The sequence below is a fragment of the Crocodylus porosus genome, unplaced genomic scaffold (assembly GCF_001723895.1).
Source record: "Crocodylus porosus isolate Cpor-Errol unplaced genomic scaffold, CroPor_comp1, whole genome shotgun sequence".
Classification (NCBI taxonomy): Eukaryota; Metazoa; Chordata; order Crocodylia; family Crocodylidae; genus Crocodylus; species Crocodylus porosus.
This window is the reverse complement of record NW_017728935.1, coordinates 3010056-3033181: the sequence shown is the minus strand read 5'-3', so window position 1 is coordinate 3033181 and position 23126 is coordinate 3010056. Positions and strand designations below refer to the sequence as shown.

Below are 23126 nucleotides of genomic sequence, written 5' to 3'. Positions count from 1 at the left end.
CCTGCTTATGCAGGGGGTCGGACTCGATGATCTATTGAGGTCCCTTCCGACCCTAGCATCTTTGAATCTATGAATCTATATTCACTGAGATCATGGGACACTACACAATTTGAGTATTTGCAGATGGAATCAAATATAAAACGAAACTATTATTGAATATAGGGCTGAAGGGAACTGACAAAAGATTGCTTGGGAGAAAGTTAAAGCGATGCATTGATGGGCATCAGTGTAGGAGGTGCAACATAAAACGACCCCAAAACCAGCTACTGACTTAGGGAGATTTGACCCTAACATGTGCACTTAGACTTGCTGTTTTAATGGAAACTGGTACTGAAAAGGCCAGAAAGCTGCAAAAGCATCGGGGGAATTGTGCGTCAAGCTGAAAACACATTGTGGAGACTAACCAACTTTGTGTTGTTGTTGTGGGAAGCTCTTACAACAGAAAAGGTTTTTAGTTCCAGGACAGACCCTATAGGAACTGACATAGGGGTAAGCATACAGAGCAGTGCAAAACACACGGTCACTGGATCATTAGAGTAATATGGAAGATTTCAGATAATTAATACGTAGATGACAACAGTATCTGACAGTATAATTTAGGAACCAACAACTGAAGTGTTGTTTGCATTCCATTACAAGTGGAAGGAATCAGATTTAAAACAGAGCTGGGTACTGGGGCTGCCGTGTCTGCAGTTTCAGAGCAGGATGACACGGGATGACTTAGGTGAAGCTGCAGATGTCCTTGGTGCTTCTAAAAGCATCTAGAGGGGAAAGCATTAGCAGAGAGATAATTATAAGATCACAGACTATAGGCCAGAAGGACCCCAGGAGGTCAAGTCTGTGGCCTGCCTCAAGGCATTTCAACTCTAACCAAACCACTCCTGAGAGAGAGACATCTACCCTGCTTCAAAAATCTTCCAGTAATGGAAGTTCAGCAGCTCCCTTAATCTAGTCCAGTGCTTCGCTGTCCTCACAGTGAGAGCTCTTGTCTGATGTCAGTCCTAAATCTCCTGTATTACAGTTTTAAACCAATAATGTGTAGCTCAGAACGTGTTCAAACCACTTCTTTTTTAAGCAAGGGGCTATTTGTTTGTTGTGGCTGAGAGCTTCAGAAAGACTGGCAGAGAATTAAAAATGATTCATTCCAAGTTTAGGCTTTTTTGTTCCAACTGTGTGTGCAGATCCTTAGCCCTTGGGGTCTGGACTTCCTTCACAGAGACAGAATGATGTGATGGAAACCTCACGTTTGTAGAGGGAGCGCCAGTAATCTTTGCATAGTGCTTACAGTCAGTGCCTCTGAAATGCAGCTTCTTCTGGGGTGGACAACGGCAGCAAAGTGGAACAGACTATGCTGCACAACTGTTAGGATATTTGAGACAGCGACGGTGTGGTCCAATGGATTAGGCACTGGGCTAGGATTCAGGGGACCCAAGCCCTATTCTATGCTCTTCCCATAACTTTGGATAATTCACCGCACCTCTTTTTCCCTCCTCAATTTATGTGGAGTAGAGACTGTGCACTTTGTGTCTGTACAGCACCTAGCATGGTAACGCCTCATATTCAGCAAAACCATTAAATTAGTTGCTAATTCAATGTAATGTTTAACAAAAACAGAGTGGTCAGAGCAGTTCCCTAATTTATTGAGAGTGCCATGGAATATGAGTTGCAGGCCTCATCCGGTGGACCCTCACATGGTAAAATGCATCTCTGGCAGGAACAGATGCTTTGCAATTTACAGGATTGTCTATTTTACAGCATAAAGGTACCAGTATGGCACTTGTCCAGGCAGTATTTGAGCCCCAGTGAATACTGCAGAAAGTGACAATATGCTGCAGGCAAAGAATGAACCATGCTTCACGCTGAAATCTCCCAGGGGCCTGGAAAGGTCATGCTATTTTGCAGAAGATTTCAATTTACTGAAATGTGGTTTCCACTAAGCACACAAGAGGGATTCTCCATGTTCTCAGCAAGAGCTTCTGAATGCTGAGCTCCTTAGAAAATCTGCCTGGAAATATATAAAGCGCTTAGCTTGCTGCTTTAGAATAACGATGAACTAACAGTCTATGAATGATAATCAGGGCCAGGACTGACAACTAACCAGCTGTGCTGTCTCTTTACGCGCAAAGAAGGTAGAAGAGCATTTGATTCATTGCAGTTTATTTGCAACAGCCGATCTGAAAAGCACCGATAAGGGTACCCAGCCAGGAGGGATGCTCAGGCTGCATATCTCAGGTACAGTAAGAAGGATAGGATCTGCTTGTACAACACAGTAAGTAGCATAGGATCTACTGATACACATTTAATAGGATTCCATCAGCACCCAGGAGAAAATTGCATTTCATTGAGCCAGGGAAGGAGCTGCGTCCATCCAACTTGGGAGATGCCTGGTTCCTCTAGGCTGATGGGGCAAAGCCAACGTTATTGTTACCCATATCAAAGACAGAATAATATTGCTTGAGGAAAACATCACCCAGGATCCAGAGCGGTTGCCCGTTCGGGGAAGGCAGGTAAGTGGACTCAATCTCAAGATTGCAATAGCCGTCTGACTGTAAGGGAGACACCAATGAAGAAATCGTTAGTGCTGGTGTGTGAATGCCCTGCTGGCTGCTATCAAGGCTACATACAAAATACCCCTTACAATCAGTGGCCCTTGAATGGAGCCTGATCAGGCCCCTATTTTAGAAATCTAACTTTTGGGACGCTGAGACTAATGGGAGTCAGTCAGAGCTGCCATGTCACAGAGAAGTCTCTGCCCTTGCACGGAAACCCCAGCCCCTGCTGAAATCCTAACAGCATCATTGCGTTGCTGAGATACAGCTTGGGTACGCTGTTCAAACAATACATACGTAGGAGACATAGGCCGAAGGCGGCAGCGGGAACTGGACTCCACTGATGACGAAGGTGATGGTGGGCAAGCTCTGGACGCTGTTGCAGTCAACCACGTACTGTGGGAGGAACGGACAAGAGGGCATCACAGCTGCAGAAACCTGGAGGACAGACTTTGCCCCCGCCAGCACAGGGGAGCAACCACTGCAAGGCCTTGACCCATCCCCTGCAACAGAGGTGGGCACCGCTTTGCAATGCTCTGCCCTCAAGTGGGCAGCACACCACTCCCCTGACTCAGATGTGGGCAGTAGCCGTGTTGCACTCCCCAGGCTGGCTCCAGCTCTCACGCCGGGGCAACTCCTCTCCCAGGGTAAATTTCCATGCCGTTGCTAGTGCTACATTGAGTTACACCAGCTGACAAAACCGGGCCCATTAAATTCAGCAGAGTTACTTTGGATCTGCACTGGTGTGAGAAACTTCATGATCTCCCTCCTCCCCCAGATATCAAGCCAGAGAAACTCTCTCTTCCTGTATAGTATCCCAGCATTAAGCTTCCAGCCATGGATCTCCTCTGGGAATCACTGTGTGATCCCACTTAGTATTATCAGCCTTTTATGACTTGTGCTGCTTGTATCAGGCCCTGCCAACTCCCTCCCAGCCATCCTCAATAGCTCAGCAAGGCACCAGCTCCACCTACGTTGTCGGGGCCCTCCTGGGCACCCACGGCTTCCAGGAAGTCTCCAAAGAAATCCTGTGGGACAGTGAGTTGGAAGGTCCCGGTGTCCACAATGGCCTGGCAGCCTCCATTGCACCAGCCAGTAGCACGCTGCCCAATAGCGAACCTGAGGAGCAAGCACAAGAGACCCCCTCTGCAAAAACCAGCAGCAAGGAGAGCTGCCCTGGGCGCCGGCTGAGCCAAGAAGGCAAGGCTCCTGGTAGTCTCCTGCAGATCAAAGCCCCGCGATCTACGCAGACAGGAACTGTCGCTCAGCGGAGCACGTAGGCCTGGGCTTAGCTCCCGGAGAACAGCAAAGCCCATCTCTGTTCAGTACAGAATCATAGGAAATTAGGGCTGGGAAGGACCTCAGGAGGTCATCTAGTCCAGGCATGAATCTTTAAGCATGGTCAATTAAGCGGTTGGGCGCTACAAATTAAGTCCATGCTTAGGCCTCGTTTTACTAATGCTCTTCTGACAGGAGCTTTTAAACCAAAGCCCTGGGTCCAACCCCTGCAGCTGACATCCAGAGCCAAAGTTTGTCCCTGGACCAAGTCCAGAGCCCGTGTAGGCACAGCCTTTCCATTCCTTGGTTCAGTCTCTCCCCAGAGAGCTTGAGCTGGCACAGGCCGGTCGACTGCAGATGAAGAGTCTCTCTATACACAACCGGGTGGAAAAGACATGTTGCCTAATGAAAGGTGCCACCAAAACTTACTCATCAATGCCGATCTGCCAGTAGAGCTGCTGGGTCACGGGCGTCCATGTGATCTGCCCAGTGAAGAGCTGAGTGTCGATGCCTCCGAGGATGAGCTCCCCACCATAACTATAGGTTGGTTCGCTGGCAACACACAGGGGGAAGAACATCAAAAAGAGACCTGTTACTGAGCAGGTATATTGCTGGAAAGTGGAGGGTGAAAAATGTGCCTAGGTGAGAGAGATACAGCTGGAGAAGGAGGGCGTACCGTGAGAAATAGAAACTGAAGAGGGGGTCAGTCAGCTGGCCCTGCTGCACCATGTTCTGCGTAACTGTGAGGCCACTGCCTTCAGCCAGGGCCGGATAGGCCATGCCAAGAATCCCATCAAAATTAGAGTAGTAGAAGGGCTCGGTGGGCTCGCTTGTGCTCAGACCAAACTCCTGGTTTGTGACCACAATGTTCTGGACCTGGAGGGGAAGGAAACATTTGCTCTGACCTAAGATTTGACATAAGGAAATCAAACGATTGTGTCAGTGTGAAGGAGAAGCAGTGCTCATGGGTAGATAAAGGGGGCACTAGTGCTTCCATAACCAATCCACAGAATCATATCATCACAGAAAATGAGGGTTGAAGGGACCTCAGGAGCTCGTCTAGTTCAACCCTCTGCTCCAAGCAGGACCAGCCCCAGTTAGATCATCCCAAGCCAGGGCTTTGTTGAGGCGGGTCTAAAAACCTCCAAGGATGGAGATCCCACCACCGCTCCGGGCAGCCTGTCCCAGTGCTTCACCTCGTGAGCAAATTCTTCCCGACATCAAACCTAAATTCCCCTCGCTGCCACTTGAGCCCATCGCTCCCCGCTCTGTCGTCTGCCCCCACTGAGAACAGCCCAGCTCCCTCCTCTTTCAAGCCTCCCTGCAGGGCATTGAAGGCTGCTATTAAATCCCTCCTCAGTCTTCTCTTTTCCAGACTAAAAAAGCCCAGTTCCCTTATCTTCTCTTCAGAAGTCATGTGCCCCAGCCCCCTACACATTTTTGTTGCTCTCTGCTGGACTCTCTCCAATTTGTCCACCTCCTTTCCGTAGTGGGGGGACCAAACCTGGACACAGGACTCCCTCACCAGTGCCAAAGAGAGGGGAAGGATCACTGCCCTCAGTCTGCCAGCAATGCTCCTACTAATGCACCCCAGTATGCTCTTAGCCTTCTTCACATCAAGGGCATACTGTAGGCCGATATTCAGCTTAATGTCCACAGTTGAACCTAGCTGGTCCAGTGGTGGAAGTACGTTGAAATCAAGACATCTCAATCAAGGGGGAAAAAAAAGAAAGAAAGAAAAATCGAGACCTTCATGTTGATGAACACCGCAAAGTGAGATATACTGCCAAGCCAGGTGTGAGTAGGAATGGTAAGACGAGCTGATAATCTGACAGACTGCCCTAGGCTCTGGTTAGCCTTGGTTTTCTGCAGGTGAAATGACTGTGCTTTTTTAACAAAGTTGATCTAGTTAAACCAGGGTAAACCTCTCATTACGAGCACTTATATTTCGGTTTGGAGTGGCTATCTTTGCGTTTAGCTTAACCCGATTAACCAGATCAACCTATACTGTTCAAAATAAAATCTTCTAAGCCAAAATAAAAATGTCCATATACAGGGGTTTGCACTGGTTTAACTAGACCAGATTCACTTCGCACCATCATTTCCCTGTGCAAGTTTTTCATGTACAAAATCACTTTTTATGCCCTGCAGTGACAACAGCTTAATCAGAAACGTAACACTCACAGACCAAGTGCCAAGAGGTAAAACACAGGGATGAACCAAACACCAGTTTTCCTCCAATACACGTCTCGCAGCCCCACGCTAGAGGGATGTGCCACAACTCCCACCTGCAAACTTCAGGAAGATGCAGGCTAGACAAGAAGTTACTAACAATAACCCCTTGGGGTCCAACCCTACTACCCTCGGATGAGTCCGAAGAGACAGCACAAATGACAATGCAAGATCACACAGTGGCAACTTCACTTACTCTCACTGTGTCATAACCCATCACCACGGTCAAGTCACCACTGCCATAATCGAACGAGTAATTCTGTCCATTGCTGGAAAAGGTGGATGACTGGCTCGGGTCAAACCTTGCATGATTGGCTGAAGAAGAAAGATGAAGACACTGTGGTCACACTCTTGTGCTGTGATTGGAGCCAAGCCTTCCTTTATGGACCTTGCCAGCACTTCCCCCAAAGCTGACCTCCTGGCTTGAAAGAAGAGGTACGAGATGTCGTGCAGGAGCACTGCAGGACAGGGCAGAGCACTGATACCAATGCAGATCACCCAAAACACCATATTTGCACACCCACCTTCTCCATCTATGATATGCCGGGTGCTCCCATCACCACAGCAAGCACTTTGGACCAGATCATCAGAGGGTCTAAGCTAGCATCTGCAGAGTAGCCTAAAGAGCTGTGTCAAGTCACACCAGCTGAATCCCTGGAGCATAGTTTTACCATTCAGCATGTGGGGTCTCTACAATGACACGTCTTTAAGTATATAGGGTGGCCATATGGGACAATGTGAAATGTCAAGTATATACGGGACCATATGGGACACGGCCCTGCCACACCGCTGCCTTTCAAGTCAGTGGGGCCGCTGCAGGCAGAAGCAGGGGTGGGACTGTTCAGGCAGCTAAAGGAGTTTGTGACCTATTGCTCTTTGCTTCAACAGGAGCTAACAAGCCTCTCCTCTTTTTAATGTTAATTCCACCAATAAAGCCAACTTACTTTAGGGCAAATTTGCCGTCTTCTAAGTCTTCCTATTTCACAGGTCACGCTGCTCTGCCTCCCCACTCCACGCCCAGGATGCTTGTTTTAATTTTCACCCGTCAGCCAGGACTGGCCTCCAAAATCCAGAACTGTCCTGGCCAAACTGGGACATAGGCTCATCCTAAGTAGACGTGGCAGGCTGGTGCACTACAGTGACTCTAGTGACAGGACTAGAAATTTCGACTCCAGTGCCAGAGAATCCACTCTGCCTAATCAGAGCTTTACTTATGTGTCTGAAGAGCAATGCGACCAGGTCACACATCTTCTAAACGCTCAGCAACCGAGCAATACTCACAACAGGCTGCTGTCTGGCAGTAGGTAGACGGCACCCACAGGTTGGAAGAGCCGCTGTCGAACAGGACGCGGAAGGTCTGCGGTGGAGTCCCGATGCTGATCTCTCCAAAGTAGTAGGTCTGCAGGAGAGAGACAGTGCATGCAAAGGTAGAGTCCAATGTGCTGTTACCTAATTGTCAATAACAATGTCCACATAACAATTTCCAATAACAGCACCATCTCTTTGGAGATGCAGTTGAGCCTCACAAACCGTGAAGGAATCGGCGTCCCATTGCACTTGTTTCATGCAGGGCGTCTGACACTTAACCAGTGCTAGGATCCCACCTTCCCCCCCTCTTTCAGGCTGCGTTTGACAAGAATGCCTGCGAAAACAAAACTTTCAGCTACTTCAGAATTTAAAAAAAAAAACACCCAGCGTTAGTCAACGCCACCAAAAATAAGCTAGGTACCAAGAACCGATAGCTGCTTTTTGGCAAGTGCCAGCAGTAATTTAACGTAACAGTTATAGTAACTTTTGATAAAAATATTCAAATCCTATGCAGGCGGCTCGAACGCTGTTGAAATACCAGCGTGTTTTTGTTAACTGAATGTGGCAAGATGGACATGTCCGTCACGTTTAGCTGAGATACATGTGTGCAAGAAGACAGAAGGGGAAGTTTAGAAGGACTCTGGGACATGTCAGAGTTGACACCCCAAAGGATGCATGAACGTCTGACCTCCTAGCGTAGGGGTGGACAATTATTTCGGGCAGAGGGCCGCTTACTGAGTTTTGGCAAGCCATCGAGGGCCACGTGACAGGCAGCCGGGGGCAGATAAATATTAATTTTCTAAATTTTTCGGGGCCCCGCGGGCCGGATAGAATGGCCTGGCAGGCCGCATTTTGCCCACCCCTGTCCTATTAGGTGGTGCAATACTGTACTTCACAGCCTGAGGATTTATTGCTCGACTCTTACATGTCTATTTCTGGTTTCCAACAAACGGTTGTGGTCACCGGGCCTCTGAACAGGTGGGAGGTCGGACCAGGAAAACTAGGTCACCCAACAATTCAGTGGTGGAGCCAAGAACAGAATGCCGAGTCTTAGCTCTTCAAGGTTTTCCTTGGAGGAGGAACATGAAGCCACCCAGAGAACATAAAGACTTTGGTGAATAAGTCGGGGGAGGAATATAAAAAAAAAAAAAAAAATCAGTAAAACCTCCAATCTGCTTTTTTTATCAAAAAGAAATAAAACCAGAAGTTGAACTTGTTTGCCTGGTACGTTCCTTTCGATTCTTCCAAGCAACCTGCCTCCAAAGCACCAACTATTCCAAGGAGATACGGATTTCCAAGAATAGTGAGAAAGAATCGCTACTTCTTCCTTTTGACTTGTGACCGTCAAGAAAAAGGAAGAAAGAAGTCGTGGGACTTCTCTTACAAGTAAATAGATTGGCGAGGTAGGTGGTAGACAGGGAGGCAGACAGACAGCAAGAAGTTGGTTTTAATACTCACGTCCAAGTAATTGGTGATTGTTTCATGAGCAACATTGAATTCATTGAAGTGATACTTCCTGCCTGGATCAACTTTGTGGTGCTTCAAAAACAGATCCAACACGCCCTTCTCCTTCATGAGCTGTCGCGCAGATTTGCCTTTTTTCAGAGGGATTCTGCATGGGATGAAGGGAAAAGCTCCAGAAATCAATTGCTCAATACGTCAGGTCACCTCTTGTCAGGGGCCTTTTACTGCTTGGGGTGCTTGCACCCAAAGCACTGAAGCACGTACAGATGTTTCAAAAACTCCTACTGTTAGTAGGATTTTTAAGGACCCTAAGGACATGGCAGAGCTGAATGCAGTAGTGCTACTGTGGGTATCACCTGGCTAAGTACCTCTATGCATTGATCATGCCACATGTGCACCGGGATACTCACCTCACCAGCCCCTCCGAGAGCTGGATGCAAACCAGGGCCAGGATGAGCCACTTCATGGTGCTCGTCTTCTCCAGCAACCAGCTCCTGTACAGAAAGTGTTGGTCACCACTGCAAGGCTGGGCTGAAGTCTCTGATCTGGACTCCCTACTTTTATACCCAGGGACTGCCACTCCCTCTACCCGTTATCTGCTGGCGCCCAGTTTCGCTTATCACCATGCTCAGCCAATGTCACTATTTTCCTTGTACTTTATTTCCGGAGGACTGCCAGAAGTTTTTTCCTTCTCCTTTGTTGCGAACTGAGGTTATTGAACAATTAGCACCTTTGATAGTAAAAGCCCATTACTAAGATCTGACAACAAGCAAATCTGTGCTCAGAACAAAGGAAGCTGTTATCAAAATGTCACTGCACTGAAGGGTTATCTGTCACCTCCTAAATTGGCTAGGTCTTTTCCAAGCAAAGGAACGCATGGAAATTAAATGATACCACTATCCTTCTTTAAACCCAAGCTGTTAGCCAGACTTTTGTCATCTAGCGGGGTCGTCTCAGTTAAAGGAGAAAGAAATGTGATGAAGTGTTCCTGCGATGCAACCGTGTTCATTTACAAGGAATCAAAAAAGCAGAAGATAGATTTTTCTGCTCACAGTTCCCAGCACCGCTGTAGCAAGACTTAACCAGAAAGGCTCTTTAGCTACAAACAGGCATCCCATTTGTCCTGGGACAAACAATTCTACCCCATGAAAAAGTGCAATCATTCACACATCTATATCCATTGTCCTGGGATGCATTTTCAGAAGGTTCAGGGTGTTGCAATTAAAATGGGATACTTAGGGCTTTAAGAGGATAGACACGACACTTCCATTGATATTAAGCAGAAAGGCTTTATTAACTAGAGAATGAGCTGAATAGGAAAATGGCAGGTACTCTATTGCAATAAACAAATAAAGCAAGCTATAATCAAGTCCAGTGTATCGCTAGCACCTCGGATCATGTGCTGTGGGTCATTGTTACAGAGGGCAGATCCCAAAATAGTTGTTAGCCAACCTAGACTGGTGAGGAATGTGGTAACAGGGAGAGGCAATCACTTTGAAAGGGAAAGCTATTCATAATTGATCTCGAGTTGTTAGACACGGGATGTATTCAATACTAGAAGCCGGAGATGGGATTAACTAAAAATCGTTGTATTTCGGGTGGTCCCAACAACGAGCTTGCATTCTTGTGCAAAAGGCACTGTTATTATTAAAATTTAGTCGTTTGAGTTTTGCACGTAGGTCTGGACAAGCTCTGTGTCCAGAACAGGGGATCAGAAGTACTAACATTTAGTCTCACCACATCACAAAGTGAGTCTGAACGGTTATCCCGGGATTGCATTATTGAATCAATAGCGGAAAAGTGGCACTGCATTCAGCCGCTCACTAAGCCCCGATTAGGCGGGGGATGTGCGTACACACCAAACCTAGGATATTTCTGTTCCGGGATAAACAAAGGGGCAGCTTGTCCAGACAAATGCAACATCTGTTCCTAGCCTTCTTAGATCTGTCTCACGGTCACAGGCCCAATACTTGTTGTGACACGCTGGCTTTCAACTCCGTTTCCGTACCGTTTTTGTGGTGTTTCCTGCTGCTTCCTACGCACACACGCAGACTCCCGTGCCAGTTCATCCCCCTCTCTCAACTTACCATACTATATGGAAAACATCGTAGACTGCACAGCTCACTCCTACCCCAGCCTTGCACTTGGCTTCGTTTTCAGCTGAGTTACCATTATACTTTCTGAAGAAAAATACCATTTCTATTGAAAAGCCACCAAAATAAAAGCTGCTGCAAGATGTTTTCTACTAGCTCTTCTCTGGGCTAAGTCAGAAACTGTCCTCCTCATTCAAAAGTCACGGGGCTGGACCTGATGATCTCATGAGGTCCTTTCCAGCCCCTGACATCTTGGGTTTAGTAGGAAGAAAACCATCTTCTTAGCTCATCGTAACTCAAGTGAGGTACACAGTCAAGACAACGCTGTCATCCATTTAATAGGCATGAACAGGTTGAGGCCAACCTTAGGATCCCCCCATAGCCTTTACCTCAACCTGCACACACAGCAACTACAAACTGCCTCGTCTTCGCTAGGACTTTTCCTTGCGACCAACTGAATGCAAGATACAAGCCCACCGTCCCCTCCAGCGTCGGTGCACAGAAACAGCCAGAACTGGGTTAACGAAGATGACCTTTAACACAACCGCGATTGTATGTAGACAAGAACAAGTCAGCACACCGAGTAGCTGGGTTGATCCCTTACCCCGTTATTCCAGCAAGGCTATTAAATAAGCTGAACCCTGCGACACCAAATGACAAGTTACGTTTCATATCTTGTTAACCCAACTCTTCAAGAAAGGTCTAAGGTAGATATTCTAATATTATTCCTTGGACTGGTTTGGGAGGTCTCTTCTGGATTTCCCTGTCTTCTCTTGTAGCGGCCACCTAACATCACCGATTCAGTAACGTCCGTTTGGAATTAGGCATAGTCTATCTGGACGTAGATAGCAAACAGTTACTTCAAATGCAATTGTGTCCTTGCAGCTTAAGTACATTTGATGCCGTGTAGTAAGCATGACGGGGCAGGCAAATGTTGGAATCATGTGACTGCAGTATAACCTATGAAAAAAGTGAAAATAAAACTGTTGCCCAAGACACTGGGCCTGTGAGAAAGAGAGATGAGAATGTCTGGTGTCTTGGAGAAACGGGATTTATTTGGGCCGAGGACTGGGACAGCTGCATTGCGAGACTGAACGGTATATAACAGCGAAGGTACAGAATCAGAAAAACCAGGCTGTGCGGGACCTGAGGAGGTCATCTAGTCCAGCCCCTTCTCTCAAGGCAGGATCATCTTCATCTAAAATATCTTAGCCTCTGACCTGAGGATATTTGCCCGTTCTCGCCAGCCTTTGTGAAATGCATCTGCATTTCACCCATGGCCTGAGGAGTTAACGGGGCCTATTAGGGATAGTGTCACCCAGCTAAATAACTGAAACTCTTCCCTATCACTTCAAACCCACCACACTACAAGTACTTTACTGGGTAGGTGAGCTAAAAGGAGGACAAATTAGCCCGTGTGAAGCTCCTGACTGCTGCAGCTAGACTACTTTTGGTGGTCAAGGTATCTCTACATGATGCCATAGTCTGCGTTGCAGACGCTCCCTGTCTAAAGGCCCTTCTTGCCCTGTACTAAGGTCAAAGAGAGGTCCAAGGACACTTCCTTGCACTGAAGATCTGAAGCCAAATGGTAGCCTTACACCCACAGCCTCCAGGGATGCGTCAGAAATTCAGCGGCATTAGACCGTCTCAGCCAAAATTTCTGATTTTCCCAGCTAGCAAATTCTGAGGACGCGACGCTCTGCTGGAATCGTCAGGCTGGTGCTAGCCGCCTTTCTCAGGGGTTAAGGAGCAGCACACAGAGGGGAAACACCTGGCCTGAGTTCACGCAGGGATTCAAGTGCTGGGGTTAGAGCAAGGGCTTGAGAGTCACGAGACACTAGCTACCTTCTCTCAGCCACCAGCCTGGTAAGGGACCAGCTTTCTGCTGAAATCTCCAAACCTCCTTCTCCATCTAAGGGCGCTTTGAGACCTACAGGCAAGAAGCGCGGCCTATTATCAGACCCTGACAAGGGGCGGGAAGGGAAGTTGGCCAGTTAGCAAGTACAGCCTGTAATCTGAGCACAGTTGAGGCACTGTCTTCTATACACAATGCCCCATTTAAAACGATCTGTATTTAAAACAAAATCCCTGTGGCTGGGTTAGCTGTTAATTCGCCTTGGCTCAGTACTACCGATTGGGAGAAACTCCTTGTTTCTTCCTAAGCTATGACATCAGGCACATTTAACAGGGAAACCTGTTAACTTGACACTGAAAAAACAGATCAAACTCCAGTTGAATCATGTTATTTTTATGCCTTTTTATTTATTTGCAGTCACCTTTGGATGAGAACCCAGAATTTCATGCCACCAATCGTACAAGAGAGAGAGGCTTCAACAAAAAAAAGGCAGAGTTCAGTGGAGAGAAATGCTCAGGATGTGGCAGAGAAGCAGTCGGGACCACTATGTCACAGCACGGAGGGTCAGCGGAGAGGCGGGAAGCGGTATGGCATCACACAGAAGAGGGTGGGTTTCATTTAGGCGGCAGGAGCAAAGCCCACCTGGTTGTTGCCCATGTCATAAACTGAGTAGGAAGACCTGAGGAAGACGTCACCCAAGGATCCACAGGGGCTGCCCGCCCTGGGATGGCAGGTAAGTGGGCCCAATGCCAACAACGCAGCTGCCCTCTGTGCTCTGTTAGGAGGAAATAATGCCAAGTTAATGCACTTCAGGGCAGTAGCTCCGATAAGAGCCCAAACTATCCAGCACTCCCGTATCAAAATGGCAGCTTGCCTCAACGCACCAAGTTGAGGCACTATGGGTGACGGTGCAATGAGAAACGCATACCTGGATGATGTAGGCAGGGGGAGGCTGGTTCCACCGATGACAAAGGAGATGGTTGGCAGGCTATCGGTGCTGTCACAGCCAACAACGTACTGTGGAAGGAAAGAGCCAGAGCAGATTAACACACGGCACCACCCATCTCCGGCAAAGGTCTGCACCTCAGAGGCAGCTCCCAGGAACCCCATGCAAGTTCTGTAGGACCGCTAGATGGAAACCAATGACTTGTGCTTCTTTTGCACCGCGAGCCACAGGAAGGCAACTGATGCTTCACAAATGTTAATCCCGCCAGCACGCTGAAGGCCCAAAGACATTTAGTTCACGTACTCGTGGCTGGACAAACACAAAACACTTAAATGCGTTGCCCATGGCCAATGCAGGAGTCCATGACAGGGGCAGGAACAGCCCCCAGGAGCCCAGACCCCCAAATTATAAGTCTAGATCATGCTCCTCACTCTCTAGAGCCGAGAGAAAACCCAGGAGCACCTGTCTGCCAGTCCCCATCCTTACCCGCTAGACCAGACTTCTTGGATAGCACAAGCCTACTTATTAGCAATGTCCTTCTCTTCCACTTTTAAGCCTCGCCATGGGCTGCCATTCTTCCTACCTGGCCGTTGCTGCTTGGCTCAGCTCCAATAGACTCCAACAGGTTTGAGAAGGAGATGTCCAGGAGCAGTGAGGAGGGAAGTCCCAGTGTCCACAATGCCTTGGCAGCCATTGTTACACCAGCCAGCGGTCTGTCCATCAATGGAGAAACTAAGGAAACCAAATACAAGAGGTCTGTACATCCTCTCCATCTCTGCCACATGATGGATGGAAAACCTGAGGGACCTGACTTGAGGACCCCAGGTTTGTGTTTTCATAGCACCTAGAGAATTCTTTAGGAAGTTTTGGGTCTCTAAGGCCACACAAACCAAACTCAGGAACCTCAGATCCCAGAGACTCAAACCCCATCACAGCACAAGCCCCAGTCAATGGGTATAATCCTGCTGACTTCAGCAGAATACAGATCAGGGCCCAGCTGCCTACAAAAGACAAGTGTAAATCACCTTACCTCTCGATCGCAATTTGCCAATAAGCCTCCTGGGTGACAGGAGTCCAGATCAGCTCCCCAGCGAACAGGTTGGAGTCAACACCTCCAAAGACGAGCTCTCCGCCTCGAGAGCCGCCTTGCCTAATATAACAGGAGAGAAAGTGCTTGGTTGTTTACGACAAGATCCCGAGTGCAAAACAAACCGTGGAACCGAAGTCCTCACGGTTCTTGCTCAACATGCGCAGATGCACAGATGTCTAGACACCTGTGTATTCACCTAGTGAGCCAGACACCCAGGCATACTCCTAACACCAGAACTCAAAGTGGGTTGCAATTGCAATGGGTGTTTCAGCAAAGCCCCAGCACTCCTTGGAGAAAACAGATGATTTTGTAATGCAAGCCGAGATGCTCCCGAGTTTTCTGGGCGTACTAAGCTATAACAGATCCCATCCAGGTGTGGATGCTTGGCCCCTGGCCTTGTGAGGAAATACTACGGTGAAGCCTAGGGTTTGCAGTCCATGAGCAGGGGTTAACATTGCTACCTGGCAGGACCTTTCTTGCTGGGAAGGCAGGAAGGGTGAAAGACCTCATGGAGCTTCCCTTTTATTGACCAGTTCTGAATAGGAAAGGGTGCCAAACAGAATGGGTGCTTTGAAGGTGAAGGGAAGAGAAGACAAGTGATGAGCCTCCTGAGTCAGCCAGGGCCCTCCTGGAGGTCTGGGAGACCCAAGAGGCCCACACCACACCAAGAGAAACCAAAAGCAGTGCACAAACAGTAAGGGAAGGGGAAAGGTCTCCTCCGTACGGGCTCAAGTAGAAGCTGAAGAGTGGGGCATCGAGGAGGTTCTGTTGAATCAGGCCTTGCACCACGGTGGTGGCACCCCCAGCGGAGATGGCAGGGTAGGCCAGACCCAGGATCCCATCAAACTGTGCATAGACGAAGTTAGTGCCAGGCTCTGTCTGTCTCACTCAGGCCAAACTCCCGGTCTGAGATGGCTATGGTCTGGATCTGTGGGGCAGTGGGAGGAAACAGCCATTACAACCGGACAGAGAGAGCAGGCTGCCCAATCCACCCAAGCTCAGAAGGAGAGTTCAGTGTGCGCTGAATCCAACCCTCCAAATATCAGGGACCATCACCCCCATTATACAGATGGGGAGACAGAGGCACAGACTGCACAAGTGATTTGCCTGGAGGTTGCACAGCAGGTCAGAGGCAGGGTTAGGATTACAACCCAAACGCTCTCAGATATCCTGCTACTTGAAAAAATAAGAGACAGGCTGCAACCCATACTCATCAAGATGAGGAGAGGAACAGATGCATCGGCTTTGGCACTCAACAGCACGTTGTTTTAACAGAGAATTTCCCAGTAGGTCTCGGTAGCCAAAACCACGTGTCCACCAGATCTCCAAGCCCTGGAAATAAGAGGCATTTGACCGCTGCATGACTTAGATGCGTTACAGCATGCAGAGGCGGTTGGAGCCCCTTCTTCCAGGTTCTTCTCAGGGCCCTGGCATCTGATCTCCTCCAGCTAATGCTAAAGCGACAGTCACTCTGGCATCTCCCTGACCAACGCTATTACTTACAGCGACGGTGTCGTAGCCGAAGATTCCCGTACTGCAGAGAGAAGCTCTGGACCTGCGTGGAGTACGTGGAGGAGTTAGCAGGGTTGAACAGCGGGGGGTTGGCTGGGCAGAAGAAATGGAACGGTGTTAAGTTTTCAGCTTGCACAGATGATGGACTCAAGCTTGAACTCAGTCTGGGGCCTGGCTCTCTCATCTCCTTTGGAAACATCTCCTAACGACATACTTTATGTAAAGCCTTGATGTAAAGCTTTCCAGCTGAAGATCGTAGAATCAGAGAAAATGAGGGTTGGAAGGGACTTCAGGGCGTCACATCTAGCCCAACACCCTGCTTAAAGCAGGACCAGCCCCAACTACATCATCCCAGCCAAGGCTTTGTCTCCCTTGGTCTCAAAAGCCTCCAAAGATGGAGCTTCCACCACTTCCCAGGGTATCTTGTTCCGGTGCTACACCATCCTCCTCGTGAGAAAAACTCCCTTAATATCTCACCTAAACTCCAGAGCATTGCTCCAGTTCAGTTGGGTCTCACAGCACCTCAGAGGCAGGGCTTATCGCAGCTATTTTACAGGTTGGAGAACTGAGGCGCAGAAGGGGACGCAACTCGCCTGAGGTAGCACAGTCATAACCCACACTCCTGCTCTTCAGCTGCTAGCCCTCCCTTTCCCACTGCCGTCCTTCGGGGTACGGAGCGGTTTGAAAACACAGCAGGTGCCTATGCAAACCATAGGGTCCTTATGGCGATGCAGATGCCTTGGCACACTGTTCTGTGGCCTCACAAAGAGGCTGAGAGCATTTGAACAAGACCCTGTAAAGCGCTGTCTGGCAGATTCATACATACCAGTTACTGTTAGCCTTGAGCTAGACCCAAAGAGCCAGAGTCACAGCCCAGGACTAAGCTGTACACACAGCACAAAAGGATGGTCCCTGCCCAAAATAGTCACAATCTAAGTAAATTCTTCCCCCTTACCTATCCATTTGCAGTGAGACTACACAACTCTCAGCACGCAGGGACTGGAAGAAGGTCTATATTCTCGACTAACCCCCCAGCTTCAGGCTGGCTTAGCGATTGGGATGGGCAACTGCGGTACAGGACCTCCCTCCTTGGAGAAGGCGTATTCCCCAGCCCTTTTCCTGGGGAGGTTACTCACTACAGGCCTCGCTCGGGCAGTACCTGGAAGGCACCCCCAGGTTGGAAGAGCCCGTGTCGAAGAGAACCAGGAAGTTCTGGGGAGGGGTCCCAGTGCTGATCTCACCATAGTAGGACACCTAGAGAAACAGAGATGCTCTTCTCATCACCAGTGCCCCGCTTCCTACCGCTCCCCGGACGATAGAACAACGGAGAACAGGAGATGTCTGCTGCATGGCAAAGCTCACTTCACTCCAGCGCAGCAGCCAGGGGCCAGGTGGGGCCAGGGAGATGCTCTACTTGCTCTTTTCCCATCCCTGCTCCTTTGCTCATGGAACGGTCTCCTTCCCCCCGCTCCCATGGGCACCCTCCTTCCTTTCTCTCTGCTCCCGCCTCCCCCTTATTTTTGCAGCCAGGCAGATACTCACATCTATGTAGTTAGCCAGGGGTTCAGAAGCAACAGAGAACTGATTGTAGTACTTGCTGGCTGGGTCATAATGGTGCGTCTGCAGGTAGTCCTTGAGCACGCCCTTGTCCCTCATCACCTCCTGCATGGACTTGAATCTTTTCAAGGGAACTCTACACAGGATAGAGAGACGGTGATAACGTCAATGGGATGGCTCTCTCCTCCCTCTTTCACTCTTCCTATTCCCCCTCCCACTCCCTTTCTTTTCTCCACTTTACTCCTTGCCTTTCACGTTCTTCAGCACTGAGTTGTTTTGGGTGGGGGCGTCTGATCTTTTTTCCAGTGGGCTATACGATCTAGCTGGTGTATGGTCCGCCACACTGGGCTGAACAATTCCCCCTGGGCCCTGCTGACTTCCATGTAGTTGCAGCAGAGATGAATTTGACCCCCTATCTTTCACCTTCTGGGGCAGCTGAATGTGATCTACTTGGAGGAGCGAGTGAGTAGCACAACAGAAAGCTAAAACTAGGAGAGCGTTACTTGGGAATCAATCCAGGGCTTAATTTTAGAGCCAATCCTTCACTATTGTTTCTCTGAACACGGGGAAAACGCTAGGCCACAGAAGAGCACACCAGTCATCCTTCCTAAAAATACACTGGCATTTGAATAGCCACATCTCACTGCTCAAAAGGGAGGAAGGTTTATAATATGCGGGGGGATTAAGTAAGTTGCTCAAGGCTGCAGGAACAGTCCACCAGAGAGCCAAGGGCACAATCCAGGGGTCCCGGCCCCTGCCCAAACCAACCCCCCACAACGTTCCCACCGTTCCCTGCAGCCACCGTTGCAGAAACTGCTGCCAGGCAGCTGCGGTGACACTCTGCACTCACCCCACTATCCCCTCAGAGAGGTGGAGACACACCAGGGCAAGAATCAGCCACTTCATGGTGCCCTTCTCCAGAAGCGGTTCCCAAAGGGTCCTCCGGTCACTGCAGTTCAGTCCTGGACACGGGGCTGACATGGGACCTCTAGGACCCCTACCTACATACCCAAAAGGGCCTGCCACCCTGTCTGCTCCCTCCACCCCTGCCCGATCTCACATCACAAGCTTATCACTGGATCAATAAAACTCTGCATTCTGGCTTATCTCAAAACCAGCTGCTTAATCAGAAGGGCAAATGCCATTTTATTTTTAAATGATTAAAGGGCCAAAATTGGATTGATAAGAAGAATCAAAACTCCTCCAAAGACCAACAGCGCACCACCGTGTTTCTCTTTATCTTCCACTTATTTGGAGTTTGATAGGTCTATCGACAGTTTTCCCTAACGGTAAAGGGAAGAAAAGTTTGATCACCCGTGGCAGCCGGGTACAAATGGAAAGAATAACATGTTTTGTAGTCACTTGCCTGATCTGCATTGTTTCCGGTTCCCACTTCTGCCTGCAACACTGCAAGAGCTACATGCATCCAAGGTTATGGAACATCCTAAAGGAACAAAACACGCTGGTTTGGGATGAACGTTGCAGGGGGAACCATAGGGGTACTCTGGACACTTGGGAAGGCATAAATACCCCCTTAGGAGACTCCTTATTTAAACAAAGGGTGAAATTTAGGGAAGGATTTTTATAACCTGCATTGTGCCCGTGACCACATGTTTAGCTTGCACTTGCAACTGGTGTGCACAACCAATTCTTTTCACATAGACACAGTAAAAGTCGTACTAGCAGGGCAAGGGAAGTGCCTATAATAAAGGAGGTGAAAATATCACGTCCAAAAGGCCATCTGTGTAAGATGGTCATCTGCACCAAATTTCTTGGCCTATTAGGAGGTGCAAAAATAACTTATAACCTCACTTTGCCCTGTAGTTACACGAGGCAGGGGAAATGGACGTGAAAAATTGCAGTTAAAAATCAGTTTATTCCAGGCCTCGCAAACACCAAAATGCCTTAATTGTAGTCATGCGGTTATTACAGGTACCTGGTGACATGACGAAACAGAGCTGCAATTCCATTTCTTGACACATTTTAACCCAGAAGATCTCGGGCTGGCAACATATGACCGATATGTACTGTTCACCTCAACTCCATCTGACCACAGTGACTTTTGTCAGAGAATTAATTACTTCTTATCTGGACTTTGTGCACTGGCAGCAGGGGAAGACAGCCCAAGGCACAAGCACTTGTCACTCTCTGCTGGATCTACAAGGGGGGCTCCAGTAGTGGCCTTGCTCACTACTTGCAGAGCGAAGCCCTTGGTGTATGGAACAGGTCGCCAAGGACAGGAACAGCAAAAGCTTTTGTGTCATATCTACTTCAACTCTTGCCCATACCCTAAAATGACCATATCAACAACTAGCTCCTATCAAAATCCCCATACAATTCATCCAGCTATGTATAGTCATTGCTCCAGCTAACCTAGACTCTTAGTAGTTGCCAAGGTGAGATTTCCCGATATAGGAGTAGAAAAACAAGGTTGGAAGGGACCTCAGCAGGTCACCTAGTCCGACCCCCTGCCCAAGGCAGGATCAACTAAACCGTCTCAACCAAGCAGGTCTGGTCTAACCCGCTTCTAGAAAAACTTCCAGTGATTCCAGGTAATCCTTTCTGGTATTTAACCAAAGACGTACTGAAAAAAAAGTCCTTTCTAATATTCCAAATTTCCCTTTTTGTAATTTAAGCCCATTACTTCTTATTCTGTCCCCAGTAAACCATTTTAATTCAATCCTCCTCCTCACAGGAGGCTGTAATTCCTTAGCTGATTAGCGAGAACACCCTGGAATCAATACCTCATTTGAGGGGGAAACCTTTGTACTTTTAACCTAAACGTGAAGGGGTTTGCCATTTTGTCAGAGGCTTCTGTGCATTTTCCCGTTGCTGGTTGGGTCAAAGGGAGACTTGGGTACATCCTTGTGACCAATGGCAGCGGATGTCCCTGCCCTGCAAAAACATCCCACAGAGACCCGTGGGTTCTGAGAGAAGCGGGGACAATTATGATCCTCTCTTCTGAGCTTCCTTATATCACAGGGTAGAAAACCATGCGTCAAACTCAAACTTCAGGATCAAGCCATCGGTGTCCAATAGCATACCTGCCTCTGGCAGATAGCCACCATCTGTCTCAGTCTCTTTTAATCCTTTGCAACACTTTCATAGCATTTCAAACCAATAAAGCCTCACTGACTTATTTCCTTCTACGGAAGAGTAAAGGCTTCAGCATCTCCTCATACATAACTACGGCTGTAGACTTCAGGGTGGCTTAGATGCATGTTCATCTTGGTATGTGGGAGGGTGAGGGAAGACCTTAAGTATGTGGTACTCCTCTGCCTCTCCACCCCCAAACTATCCCCCCCTCACCCCAGGTCCTGGCAGGTCCCAGTCTAAACGCAAGCCACATGGCAGAAGCTCCCTCTTCTGGAACGTAATTATGAAAAAGGCACGTATAATTCACGTGGTCCAGGGGAACGGCAGGACTGGGTCATCCTGTGGGCTTCAATTACAGAGAAGCCAAAAGAACGTTAAAGAGGGAAGAGAGATTAGTTGAACCCCATCGCCTTCCCCACATACATACAGATCAGAATCAGGTTTGCAGCATTCACCTCTCCTTCAAGCTTTGCAAGCACAGAAGGAAAGATGCAGGTGTCTGGTTGTACCAGTCGATGGGGCAAGGAGTATAACCATCACCACGCCGGTGCAGGGCTGTGGTCTGTCCAGTTCAGTACCCTGCAGGCACTGCCAGAAGTTAAGCTACTGGGAAATTATGACTTAACCTCCTCCTAAAGGAGGTTTACTCCTGATCCTTGGCATTTCCATCCTGAAGCATCAGGATTTATAGCTGTCAAGTATTCAAACCTATGACGCACATAGGCCTTCTCCTCACCAATGTCGATGTTGAACCCTTTGTGAAATCCAGCCAAAATGTCCAGGTACAACAATCCTGCAGGGGCAAGGTGTCCCACAGGTTAATTATGTCCTAGGCAAAGAGTACTTCTTGCGTTTGTTCTGAGATATCGGGACATTGATTTCCTGGTCTATTCTAAGAGAGGGCACGGCACTGGAGTAAATAAGAATTTGCCCTCTTTGCAGCAAATTCACTATTTAAAACTACTTCTATCCCATCCCCTCCTACACATCTCCAAAATAGGCTCTCTCAGTTAACTCCTATGGAAATACTTCCAGAAATCACCATTCTGATCAGCAATGATCTTCCCCCCACTCCACCCCTTATACCTGGTATTTTTCTGAAAAAGGTCAAGCTACCGGGATGAGGAGAGTCTCAACTTTCATTTAAAATATTCTCTAACCTTTGTGTTTGCAGAGAAAAGCTGGAAAATATGAAGCAAGAAGGCTCAAAAACCGGAAGGCAAATAACAAGCACCCAAACTTTTATTAGGTTTCAAAAGTATTTTAAGTCATTTCATGATCTGAGGCTGGAGAGGATTTCTGAACATTTGGAGGTGGCAGAACTTTGTGCGCTGAGGGGCAGACCTCCTTCAGCCCATTTCACAGATGATAAGCTCAAACAAGCTCTGTTTATAAGTAGCTGGAAGCCAAATACATCTAAGCCAGTAAACACTCTCTTCATCGTGCCCTTTTCTCCATCTACTCCCACTGTTCCCTTCACGCTCCCTTCACTGGTGCCCAAGCTGGTGGGGACAGTCTCCGTGAACCGAGGACCTCCACGCTCTCTTCCCAACTTCAACAACTGCTTTGCCTATGCTGCCCTTGCACCTCCTTATGTTTGAACCAGTGACACCCCCTCCCCTCCAACCCATGATTTAAATGCATCCGGGCTGGAACCATCATTTGGATTCTATAAAGCATCCTCAATAAACACCATTAGCCATTTCCCAGGGAACACACGGCAGCTGTTTAACTGCTATTAAAGTCTCAACTCCAGATGCTCAACACAGTGAGATTAAGGGAGGTACAAAGGAGGGGTAACAGCAGGCAAATGGGCCGATCTCATATGGAAACTGCGAAGTCCCACTACTCAGAAGCCCAGGACTGGAATACTGAGAAGTGCTGCCAGCGAGGATTGAAATGCATTGACCTAACCCATTGCAGCGAGTCCAAACCCGCTACAGCAGAGTGTGCCACAGCAGCACTTCTCAACCCTTTGGTCGTGACCCAGAAGTAGGGTGCAAGAATGTATGAAAGGGTTGCAAACAAACTTTAAAAATGGATTCTCCTTTAAGAGAAAAACCTGGGAAACCGTGGCCTTTCCCTTGCAGGCTGACAGAGATCCAGCCTGCAAGGGGCTGCTTCAGGTCCCCCATGTCCCAAACAT

The 23126-nt window shown here is 48.4% G+C and overlaps 2 protein-coding genes across 2 annotated transcripts in view; both read right to left on the bottom strand.

The window, feature by feature from the left end:
* The window catches only part of LOC109317679, a 24562-nt gene extending 15228 nt beyond the window's left edge, over nt 1-9334 (bottom strand). Inside the window, exons 1-9 of the mRNA XM_019546489.1 lie at nt 9242-9334; nt 8826-8979; nt 7341-7458; nt 6256-6374; nt 4504-4703; nt 4257-4379; nt 3524-3668; nt 2843-2945; nt 2400-2542 (exon numbers count right to left, since the gene is read on the bottom strand). Of these exons, the coding sequence (XP_019402034.1) occupies nt 2400-2542; nt 2843-2945; nt 3524-3668; nt 4257-4379; nt 4504-4703; nt 6256-6374; nt 7341-7458; nt 8826-8979; nt 9242-9297 (1161 nt within the window). The 5' untranslated portion in view covers nt 9298-9334. The remainder of the gene's footprint in view (nt 1-2399; nt 2543-2842; nt 2946-3523; nt 3669-4256; nt 4380-4503; nt 4704-6255; nt 6375-7340; nt 7459-8825; nt 8980-9241) is intronic.
* Nucleotides 9335-13206: 3872 nt separating this feature from the next.
* PGC (progastricsin) lies at nt 13207-22580 on the bottom strand. The gene is given in 13 exon segments (XM_019546661.1): nt 13207-13478; nt 13480-13552; nt 13687-13796; nt 14309-14359; nt 14361-14457; nt 14756-14875; nt 15540-15697; nt 15699-15743; nt 16319-16346; nt 16348-16420; nt 17464-17581; nt 17870-18020; nt 18735-22580. Coding segments are annotated over 13 exon segments (1236 nt in total). The 5' UTR covers nt 18866-22580; the 3' UTR covers nt 13207-13397.
* Nucleotides 22581-23126: the final 546 nt, after the last annotated feature.